We start from the raw sequence: 12676 nt of genomic DNA, 5'->3' as shown, positions 1-12676 counted from the left end.
TTATGATTTTTTTTCTAAAGTAATGTTTAAATAACTTTAAAAATTATTTATCTTATCTATAATTGTTAGTTGAGAATATTATGAAAAAACATGTACAAATAGAATTTACATATTTATTTAGCATAATTAGGGCAATTTTGGGGGAAAAAGAAAAGAAAAGTCGGAGGGAAATATATAAGAGATCATATAATTAATGGTGCTATATTAATTAAATAAAAAAATTACTTTATATACATATATATAAATATAATTCTTCATATACGATTATACAGTTCATTTTCTAAAAACATTAATAGATACAGTCAGCACGTATGATATACAAATACAATACAGTAAATTTGTATATTATACTAACGATTTTTGGCACCTAGCTAATTAATATTTAATTTTAGAATAGTTACTCCTACTCTATTCAGGTTAAGCTAATTAGTCCACCCTAAATGTAGATTTTAGATGCATGTGTGCCCACAGCTAGCCCTCCAAACAATCAACTTGAGTCCTAATTAAAAGCACATTGGGTATATATGTTTAAGATTCTATAGAATAGAGATATTCTCACAAAAACTAATATATATTTATATGTATATACATGGGCTACGATCATCTCGCCTTTCGATATTGACCAATAAAAATTAAATAGACATTATATTTATGGAGTAGATCCTGGTGAATATTTAAGGGTTCATTACTTTACATTATGATAATTAATTGTTCGATCGTCACTGAAAGGAACATTTTTGCGGCCAATTCTAGCGTGTATATAATAATATATAAATGTACGATAGATACCATCTATTTTATACATGTATATCATAATTTTATGTATATCGGAAACTCACAACTTAAATTTATTCTTCGAAGTGTTGGCGTGAAATCAAACTATCGATCATTGATCAAACGTTTATCTACTCCATCAACTTAAAACACTCTAAAAAACAATAAAATCACCGTTCTTGATTCAACATAAGCCAGCCGCACACCATAGTGATATAAACATCTACTCTTTTAATATAGTGTATAGGTTGGAATCCACATTTACGTATCAATATAATATTCTTCCTACATCTATGATATCCTAGGTTTCTACAGCTAGGTTTCTACATGCAATTAGTCAAAATTCCTTGTGGCACGCACTTACATACATAGGATTTAACTTAATTTCTTGCAAGCATCAATTTAGTTCCGACGGCCTCGAGGCTATTGCAAATTGTTTGATCGATCTTCTATGATTTTTGAAGGGATTCAAACATGAAATAATATTTCACAAAATTTGAGCGATTCTTAAAATGCAAAACTCTTGTGATAATGTCTTACGAGTGTAATATTTTGAGACAAATGTCTTACTTGATCTGAAATATTAAAAAATTGAAAAATATATTTTTTGATTTACTAACTTGTTCAATTTTATTTTTTTAGACATTAAATACTGGATGTTGTTGGTTTGCCTAAGCTTCGCAACGTGCTTCATGTTGAAGGATTAACTTTAAATTTAATAAGCATTAGTCAGCTTTGTGATGACAACTTGCATGTGCAATTTGATAAGAAATTATGCAAAGTTTTTGATAGTTCTAACATGTGTGTTATAACAGGTACGAGGTCATCTGATAATCGCTACCAACTTGGAGAAGAGATGACTTGTAGGCATACAAAGGTGGATGAATTTAACTTTTGGCATCGAAAGTTGGAACATGCAAACTTCAAGACTTTGAATAATTTAAGTAAGCTTGATGTTGTTAGAGGTATACCTAATTTAAAATCTGAAATTTCATTTGTTTGTGAGGCATGTCAAAAAGAAGCAAACCAAGGTGTTGCACCAGATGTTGCCAACATCTGAGACAACACTCTGTCTTAAGTTTGTACATATGGACTCGAATGGTCCAATGGATGTGAAAAACTGTGGAGGTAAGAAATATTTTGTTGTTTGTGTAGATGATTTTTCACTATATACTTGGTAAGATTTGTGAGAGAAAAATCAGATATATTTGATGTTTTTAGGAATTTGCTCACAAGGATTGTGAATCTTCACAACTTGAAGGTGACCAAAATTCGTACTGATTATGGTAAGGAGTTCGAAAACTCTTATTTTGAGAATTTATGTGGTAAGAAAGGTATTTATCATGAATTTTTTGCTCTCAAAACCCCACAACAGAATGAATTTGTTGAAAAGAAGAATATAACTTTGCAAGAGATGGCTAGAGTGATGTTAAGTTCTGAAAATATCTCAAAACATTTTTTGGCAGAAGCCTTAATCACAGTACGTCACATTTCAAATAGAGTATATTTGAGGAATGGTTCTACTATGACTTCTTATGAAACTCTCATGGGAAAGAGGTCGAACCTTAAGTACTTTCATGTCTTTGGCTGTGTATGTAACGTTTTGAATGATATTGATCATTTTGCAAAGTTTGATGATAAAAGTGACAAGGGTTTGTTCTTAGGTTATTCTTTGGATATTCAAGCTTACATGATGTTTAACTTAAGAACTCGAACAATTTTTAAGTCTATTCATGTTGTTTTTGATGACTTTGCAGATATGAAGAAGAAAACTGTCGAAGATGAAGTTTATGATCTGTTTGAAAATTCTGAAAATTTAGATGTTGTCCAAGGTGTTACAACACCTGTGACAACACCTCCTATAGAATCTCCAAAAACAAAAAATTGAACAATCCACTGCTGAAAATGAGGATGAAGACAATGAGGTCAATGGAGATGTGCATGGAGATATGCAAACCCGAAGGAAAGAAAATGTGGATTATCGAAAGATGTCTGGACTAATTTGCATGAGCTCCACGTTTTCACAGGTAAGATTTTCATGCTTTGTGTCAAACAGTGAACCAAAAAGGTTGGGACTGTATGGATTATAGCAAGCACCACGTGCATTGTATGAAAGATTAACCAAATACTTGCTCAATCTTGGATTCAAAAGAGGTGAGATTGATAAGACATTGTTTGTGCAAAAGTCTCAAGGTAATATTCTTATTTGCCAAGTTTATATGGATGACATAATCTTTTGTGCTTCTTGTAAAAAACTTGTTGATGAATTTGTGAAGTGCATGTCGTCTACTTTTGAGATGAGTATGGTTGGTGAATTGAATTATTTCTTGGGGTTGCAAGTGAAACAAATGCATGGTGAAATTTTTGTGTGTCAAATACAGTATGCTAGAAATCTTGTGAAAAAATATTTAAATGAAAATTGTAAACACATGCGTACACCGATGAGGTCAAGTGAAAAACTGTCGAGGGAAGATGTTGTCGAAGGTGTTGACAACACCCTCTACAGAAGCATAATTGGAAGTATCTTGTTTTTTTGTGCTACTGGGCTAGATATCATGCTTAGTTGAATGTGTACTGTGATAATTCAAGCATTATTGATATATACAAAAATCCAGTACAACACTCTCGAACCAAACACATAGATATTTGACATCACTTCATTAGAGATTTGGTCGAGAAAGGCATGATCTGTATTGAGTTTATTAGAACAGATAACCAATTAGCTGATATTTTCACCAAAGCATTGGATTTCGAGAGATTTTCCAGTCGAAAGAAGTCTCTCAGTTTGTGTGCATTATAGACAGAACTGAGATGTTGTCTGGAGTGTTGCCAACACCCTGCGACAATACCTTTTCATGAATGTGCATCTTTAGGATCATTAGGCATGTTGCATTCATGCATACACTCTGTTTTGTGAAGTGTTTGATACTTTGTAATCATTGACCAGTTTTCACTCAGGATTCTTTGCAAATTGTTTTACAGTTTAATGAGATTTAATTGAAGAAAAGTTCTGACTAAATCACAAAGTAGTGGAAGGATGTTCGTGTATTCCATGATCCCGTCCCAAGTGAAAAGTGATTTCGCAAATTCAGAAACTCAAAATAACAAAATGGTTAAAAGAGACCATCTCAATCATCAAATTTGATTGAAAATCAGAAGCAAAAAGCAAATGGAAAAAACTACCTAAAGGGGTCCGTTGAAGATCGTTCCTTTAGTGTGCAGGCTACCACTTCTGTAATAATGAATTTAATGGCTATCTGGAAATAAAATTTTTTGAGAATCCTGAAGTGTTGCTGGAAGATGTTGCCAACATCGTGGATAACACCTCATTTGTCAACATATTTGTTTTTGCATGTGATTGCATTTTATTGCATTGTTACACTATGTTTTTAGACATAATTAGGACATGCATATTTATTTTATGGTTAATATATCTTGCTGAGAAGTTTGAAGTTCGAAATAAGTAAAATTTAGTGATTCGCCCAATCCACTAATATTTCGAATTGTTTTGTGATCGAAAGTGTTTTAGTGGAGTTAAATTCGATGTGGAGTTTATCTATGGAAATTTTGTGAAAATCAATTGGCTTGATTTATTGCCTTAATTTGGAAATTTGTTGCCATAATGATTTCAAACTCCATTTTAACATTGACAATTGTTACTGTTAGGGAACATTAACTGTGACCGAGTGATTAAGCGGTGAAGGGTTTGTTGTTAGATTTGATATTATCATCATAATATTTATGGTCTTGTTACTCTTTGCTCTCCCTCACCACATTATCACTTCTACAGAATTTTGTCTATCCTTGCATTATTGTCAAATTCTTCTCTTCTTTTTCTAACTGTTCAAAATTTTATGGCAGAGAAGAATTTTAATTCACTGATATTCAAACAGAGATGGACTACAAAGAAGATATTGAGCCAGATGTTTACAACACCTCTGACAACACCTTAGAGGATGATTTTTTTAAAATTGAGATATTTGATGGTCATTTTTACTGCTGCTGATCCATCCCTTGCATTCTCTGATGAAGACTCTGAGGAATCTGCCTCAAAAGAAAATGTTGCATCAAATGCTGTTGACATTCCTGCTGACATCTTAGATGAGGAGTATTTGAATATTGTAGAATTTTTCAGAATTCGGAATTTGCTGGCTACTGTCACTGTTATTACACCTTTATGTAGGAATCCAAGGTTGTTGTTTCTGCAGAAGATGTTTTCTGAAGGTGTTGCTGACACCCTGGACAACACCTTGGATGAAGACTATCGAGTAAGCCAATCCTATTCCTCTATATATTTTTTTTACTGAGAATGCTGCAAACGATTGGCAACACTATGTCAATTGTGACTTCTTTGAGGACCACATCATTGATTTGGAAGCATATGCGCTCAAAATCTGGTAAGAATTTTCCAACTCAGGAATATGCTCTCTAATGTTACATATGCTACTCTTTACTGTAGACCTATGGTCTTGAAATTCTACTGAAATTTGACTAAAGCTGTGCCGAACCCTCTTTCGCAAAATTTGGGAAAATTCATGTGAGGGTTCATATTTTTCGAGTTTAGTCCTATTGTGATTAATGGATTTTTAAACCCATCCGAGGTGGAAGAAGATGTGCAGCCTGCTCTGATAAGATAGCTTATGTTATTTACAATACTGCAATCAAGACTTGGACTCCGTCCACAAATTTCATCTTTGTCACCAAACAACAAGTTGGTGTGTTGTTTACTATAGGAACTGGAGCAGCTTTGAACTTTGGAAAGCTTGTGTTTTACTACAGTTATGCAATATGCAAACTGTGGGTTGGTATCTTACATGCTCATGTTTCTTTCTTTGATATTTGTTGTGCTAGTATCTCAATAGTTTGAAAAAGATGATGACGAGCCTTTATCTGCTTTTGTTCTGAAGCTTGCACCTACATTACTTAGAGGTAATATGAAATTGGACCTACCTTGGTTAGAAAACATGTGCTGCTGCAGATGTTGTGGCAGATATTGCCAACACCTCCCCTGCCACTGCCATATTTGTTCCTCCTACTTCAACAACTGGAATATGTCTTTATTTAATCCCAGATGCTGCATGTTGAACAGAAGATTTTACAAGCCAAAGCAGACATTGCTTACTATGAAGCTCTTATGTCTTAATATCAAATTTTTCCTGGTGTAGGTACCTCTTATGGACAAAAAGGGGGCGAAAATGTTGAATCTGGTGGATCTAGTTCTGATGGAGAATATAGTGACTCTGGTTCTGATGGAGAAGAAGCTAGTTCTGGCAAAACAAATGACGGATTGTCACAGAGCAATCGGTTTTAGTTTTTGTGGTTTAAGTTTATTTTGCTCTGCTCTGATTTGTCTTATGTTTTTGCTCTGATCTGGTTATAATCAATTTTAGCTTGTTTGATTATGACTCTCTGATTTGTTCTAAGTTTTTTTTTTCTTTTCTACTCTGAATTAGGTGTTGTGAGGAGATGTTGGGAACATCCTCGACAACATCCAAGCTGTGACTAAGGGGGAGAATGTATTTTTATATTCAGGGAGAGAATTGATATTCAGAGGAGTTGTGATGTGTACTGAATTGATTAAATGTGTTTTGTGATTCACTTCTGAACAGGTATTAAGTATTTTCTGATATCGCCAAGTGTTGTGGGCAGATGTTGCCAACATCCTTGACAACACTCAGAATTGAAAGATCAAATTCAGGGGGAGAACTGATTTGAGAAGTTTGAACTCAGGGGGAGTTCTGAGAATTAATATTCAGGGGGAGTTGCTGAATTGGTTTTAGATGTTTTGTCCAGAAAGGCAAAAAGGGGGAGATTGAAAGGATAATTATTTCTTGATATATTTCCATGTTTTGAAATATTATAATATTGTGTTTTGTCTTTCTAGGATTGTTAGTTGATATTGTGTTTTCTATCTTTATGCTTGATATATTTTAAACTAGGAATAGTTTTTATTTGAATTGAGATAATATAATATTCCTAGATTTAAAATATGGTTTCTTGGATTGATAGTTTATTTTAAATTAGGAATTGTTTTGAATTGAAGTGATATAATATAATTTTCCTATATTTAAAATAAGATTGATACGTTTAATTGTGATAGAAATTATCTTATATTAATTATCTAGATTTAGTTGTTTGATATTTCTGGTAGGAGATATATTTGAACTTATCATAATATATATCTATCTCCTAACTTATCTTTGTTTCCTTATCATTGCAGATTCAAGTTTGAATTAAGAAAAAAAGATCAAGACTTTTTGGAGATAAGTTGACACGCTTAAATAGTATAAAGAACTTAGAGATCAAGCGGCTTGGAGAAAAACGAGAGAGCGCATAAAAGAGAGATCTCAAGCCGTAGATGAGAATTTGAGCGTACAAAATAAAAGAGAGAGACGAGAGAGATTAAGTGTAGAAGACAAGGAACTTGACTTTATGGAGTGCTTTCGCGTTGAAGAGTCCTTGTCTATTTGTTGAAATTATTTTCTGTAAATGCCGTGAAGAGTTTGAGAGCATGTTGATTGAGGATTGAAGATCGAAGATTGAAAGCCTTTTTGCTCTCGTGTTTTGACATCTAAGGCCAACTCTATTCTCTTGATTTTCTTGCCTACCTTCAGTAGACTTTTAGGAGTTGGTTTATTTGTTTTATTCTTTATTTTCTCCATATTTTGAGAAAATTGATTTTTACAATAATTCACTAGTTTTAGGGTTTGTAAAACTCTTTGATTATTTTCTATTGAAAGTTTTGCCCTGAGGCGCTGCAAGAATATTTTATACTCTTGCTTAAATATTTGAGTCTGATTTGTTTGGTTGCTTATCTATTTTATTCATGCTTTAAAAAATTCTGATGCATGGTAATCAAGGTGTTATTGAAGATGTTGTCAACACCTAGTGACAACATCTGAATATATTTGTATGCGCAACCTTTTATTACTTTAGTACTTGTGCATATTTACTCTTGAGTATTTTTACTGTTGGTTTATTGTTACTATTCACGTTTTAATATTTTTGCTGCATGTTGTGTAGGATGTTGTCAACACCTAGTGACAACATCTGATTCTGATAATTTTTATGAGCCATGATATCCCTTACAAACTTCTTAATTACTTATTCAGAAGAGCATATATTTTAAGGTCAGAAAATCAAAAGACACAAGCTTATGGACATATACACTATAATTTATTTCAATTTATTTTTATGACAAGATATAGAACTCACAAGCGTTTGTCTTTGACATATTAGATGAACTCTCGGTCTGATACAATAGACTACAAACCATTTTAATCAAATATGAAAGGAATGAAAGCTTGGCTCAAATTAAAGTTGGTATGCACCAAAAAACAAATTTGAGCATACTTTGGATTATTTAATCTTAAATCTACTTTTGTATTAATATTTTGCAGATGAAATTTCCTCTGCTCACCCTTATATTTCCGTTTTGGTGGCCTACATGAGCAGGGCAAATTTTCCGTTTTTATTATAATATATTGACTAGCCAACTAGTAATTCATGACATTGTATTTGAGTAATCATGTATTTAGGTATATGACAATATTTATAAAAAAACATATATATATATATATATGTTGAAATATTCGAGGTAAAAATCACATAAATAATTGCATCTTTCAAATAGAATAAAAGAAGTGAATGTTTGTTACTTGTCCTCCCTCGTGGACTCTAAACTTGAGATTTGTCAGTACAAGGGGTTTTTATTAACAAAAAATAAATTAATAAGTTTTCGAAAATGTAATTTTTTTCCTTTTTTAGAATAAATAAGTTTTTTTCAAATCAATTTGGTAAGATAAACGTGTTCATTACAAACAGTTCGTGACGTAACACAACAAGTCGAGAAGCTTGGAGCGAAAGGTTTGTTAGCATTGGAAGTGTGGAGTTTGCTTCAAGCTCCTGATTTTATTGTTATTTATCATATGAGTCGAAGAGCGAATGAAGTTGTACATAATCTAGTTCTAAAAACCTTTTTATCTTGGTCTGAATTTGAGTGAATCGATTGTGTTTATTCACATTGGTTTATGTTCATGTAATAAATGACTTGACGTCTTCATGTGAATTAATGTTGTTTCCACTTGAATAAAAAAATAAACATGTTTTAGCAAAAACCTACCAACTGATAAATGATAATACTAAAATTTGATTAGTAAATTGTACGTGTCATGTATATCTCCACGCCAAAACCAATCACCTACCAACTAATATTTAGTTGTTAAAATTTTGAAGAAGCTTAAATTCTATAACGTGAAATAAAGAGTTTTGTTGGTGTTTATCTGAATAAAATTAGAACATATTTTACATATACACCATAAATAAACAACTAATAGATAAGTATCATCAAACTACACAAATTTTGTTAATATAATTGAATGATCAATATAATAAAAGCACACACAAAATGAATAAAGTATATAATATAAATTGAACTTTTGTTTTAAAAAAATATTTATGAGATACACTGAATACGTGAATGCATCCAACAGGAAGCAATCATTATAACATCAATATAATATATATATTATAAACACAAAAAATTATATAAAAGATTTCACGGATCACGCAATTTTATGATATATATCTATTATTTTGATTTGATTAAAATTTTATTATTTTTTATTATAAATATGAGTCGAATCGATAAATTTTTTAAATATTAAATATTAACGTGGGTGACATGGTTTCTGGTGGTATGATTATATATTTCAATTTTCAATTGAATAAAGTATACTTAATTTTTGAAAATTGAGTAAAGGATATATTGGCATCTAGAAGACTGCGCCAAATCCATCTGGCTATAAAACAGACGATGCTCGCACCGTTTTCGTCATCGTTCTCCTTACCCACACTCGGCTATTCGCGAACCAACTCCACTCACCCCACACCAAATCAAACCGAGCAAATGGGCAAGAATTCGTCCCCCGCCGCCGACTCCACGGCGTTTAAGCTCGTGGGATTCAAGAATTTCCAACGCAGCAACCCGAAATCCGACCATTTCCCCGTCAAAAGCTTCCACCACGTCGAATTCTGGTGCGGAGACGCCACCAACACTTGCAGGCGTTTTTCATGGGGTCTGGGCATGCCTTTGGCTGCAAAATCGGATCTTTCAACCGGAAACTCTGTTCACGCGTCTTATCTTCTTCGTTCCGGCGACCTTAGCTTCCTATTCACCGCCCCTTATTCACCCTCCATTGCTTCTGCTGCATCTGCCTCCATTCCTACGTTTTCTTTCTCCAATCACTGTTCGTTTGCCTCATCTCATGGTTTCGCTGTGCGCGCTCTCGCCATTGAGGTCGAATCCGCCTTCTCCGCCTTTTCTGCGTCCGTATCCCGCGGTGCTAGACCCGTCTCACCACCAGTGGTTTTGTCCGACAATAAAACAGCCATTTCTGAGGTTCATTTGTATGGTGATGTGGTTCTACGTTTCGTCAGTTATGGTGCTGACGACTCGCCAATTAATAATGGGTTCTCCTTTTTACCCGGGTTTGAGCCGGTGGAGCACTCCGCATCTTATCAAGAACTGGATTATGGCATCAGGAGGCTTGATCATGCTGTAGGAAATGTGCCTGCATTGGGCCCTGTGGTGGACTACTTCAAAAAGTTCACAGGGTTCCATGAATTTGCTGAATTCACAGCGGAGGATGTTGGTACAGCGGAGAGCGGGTTGAATTCTGTGGTTCTGGCGAACAACAATGAGAATGTGTTATTCCCATTGAACGAACCGGTTTTTGGGACGAAAAGAAAGAGCCAGATACAGACTTATTTGGAGCACAACGAAGGGGCAGGGGTGCAACATTTGGCATTGGTGAGTGAGGATATTTTTATGACTTTGAGGGAGATGAGGAAGAGAAGTTGTGTGGGGGGATTCGAGTTCATGCCGGGGCCACCTCTTACTTATTATAAGAATTTGAAGAGCAGGGCTGGAGATGTGCTTACTGATGAACAGATTAAGGAGTGCGAGGAGTTGGAGATCTTGGTCGACAGGGATGACCAAGGGACTTTGCTTCAGATATTCACTAAGCCTATTGGTGACAGGTATATGTTTGTGTTACGATTGCTGTGGTTATTGTTCACGCTCTATGACTGTTGTAAATCAAACATAGCTCACTGGTTTGATGATATACATTAATTCTGAAAAATCAATGTTGGAATTGATTCTGGTTTCTGGACAATGAACTTTGGGGTATCTCAGAGTCCACATGACCGTGGAAAAGTATTAAGATTAAGGGTGTTGGATTTCGATCACGGATTGAGAAGTATCTTGAGTGCCACTTGCCACTATATTTATCAGATTAAGAAGTATCCCTCGGTTACCTCAATTAGACGGTGTGATTAAAGAATGGATAAAAACTAGCGCTTTTGCTTTTCATATGATCCTGTCTAGAATTTGTCTACAAGCCAGTGACTTGGCTCAATGTTCTGCAAGATTACTGCTTCGATCCAGAATTGATAGTTGATGCTCATGATGTTGATTTGATTTCCCGCCATCCAACTGTGTCGTGCAACTAGCACGGAATTTGTGTTATCTTAGTCCTTTGTGAATCTCGAAACTTTCATGAGGAGCTTGGTTGATTCTTTTTCACGTTCTCCTCACATCTCTCTCTTTTGACGATACTTACACATTGCATAGCTTCATCTAACAGGAAATAGACATGCCAACCTCGTGAGAAAGCTGCCTGTGGAAGCCTTTCTGTGCCTATGAATTCATTTAAAAGTGTTCAACTGATAGATAGAAAGAAAGTTGATAGTAGAACTAGCAAAGTTAAATGATGTGTGCTAATTTGTTTTTTTGGTGATATTTTCTCTTCTCATGTTAGCATCTATTTTCTTCTTATTGTTAAAACCATAAGGTATGAGTAACTTGGATTGCTTGTTTTGCTTCTCACTTTGAAGGGTAAACGATTGAACTTTCTGCGGATATCAGCTAAATATGTAAATAGCTCTATCATGTGTTTTTTTGGTACAATAAATGAGCTATTCAAAGATTCTTTTTTCTAAAGCTAAACCAATTGTCACTATGACCCCCATTGGCCAATGCATTTGCAACAAATTCCTATAACCAACTGTTTATGTTGCTTAAAATTCAGGGAGACTATCAATGTTGCTCTTTTTGGTAAATTCCATGAAAGGTGCAATCACCTGTGCATCAAGGGGATAAGGCATTATTTGGGATAAAGACCTTTTTCCCATTGCTTGGATAAATATGGGGCATTGTCACACTAAGTGTTCCCATAATCCCATTGTCCTGACTCCCGACTAATTTCTTTTTGTTATCTATGAATGTTCTCATTAAATTCTGTTTTCGTCCGTTTACGCTCTTAATTGATTGTTTCTCTTTTCTGGAATAAAAAGATTTAGAGTACTTTTTATTTTCCCATTTGGGATATTTGTGTGGGAATGGAAAGCAAAATGCTAGTTCCTACGTCAAGAATATTTATGAAGACTTATCTGACTTTGTATTCGAAACACAGGCCAACAATCTTTATAGAGATCATTCAAAGAATTGGGTGCATGCTCAAAGACGACGGAGGAAAAGTATATCAGAAGGGCGGATGCGGAGGATTTGGGAAGGGAAACTTCTCCGAGCTCTTTAAATCTATCGAAGAATACGAGAAAATGCTCGAGGCAAAACAAGTCACTGAAGCAGCAACCGCTTGAGAATGCAACCGTGTTTTTCTTTCGTCGCAAGCATTACCGAGTTAGGAAAACTCTATGCACATATATTAATCAAGAACTTTGCAAGTGAACGTTTAGGTAAACTCAGTGATGTGATATAGTTCTTTTTTTTTTTTCTTTTTTTTTCTTTTTGGTGATCTGATGTAATAATGCAATCAAACTTGAACTTCTCTGCTGTTCATCTGTTACAAAGAGCTTATTATGCAGATAATATTTTGCA

The 12676-nt window shown here is 34.3% G+C and overlaps 1 protein-coding gene across 1 annotated transcript; it reads left to right on the top strand.

Annotated features, from left to right (window-relative positions):
- The first annotated feature begins 9547 nt into the window (after positions 1-9547).
- On the top strand, positions 9548-12667 carry LOC140882633 (4-hydroxyphenylpyruvate dioxygenase). The gene is made up of 2 exons (XM_073288749.1): positions 9548-10815; positions 12252-12667. Exons 1-2 carry the CDS (start codon positions 9590-9592, stop codon positions 12436-12438), a joined length of 1413 nt encoding a protein of 470 aa, XP_073144850.1. The 5' UTR covers positions 9548-9589; the 3' UTR covers positions 12439-12667.
- Positions 12668-12676: the final 9 nt, after the last annotated feature.

This window comes from Henckelia pumila, chromosome 2 (genome assembly GCF_033568475.1).
Source record: "Henckelia pumila isolate YLH828 chromosome 2, ASM3356847v2, whole genome shotgun sequence".
NCBI classification, from domain to species: Eukaryota; Viridiplantae; Streptophyta; class Magnoliopsida; order Lamiales; family Gesneriaceae; genus Henckelia; species Henckelia pumila.
Note: the sequence above shows the minus strand (reverse complement) of the source record. Positions and strands in the feature narration are given on the sequence as shown.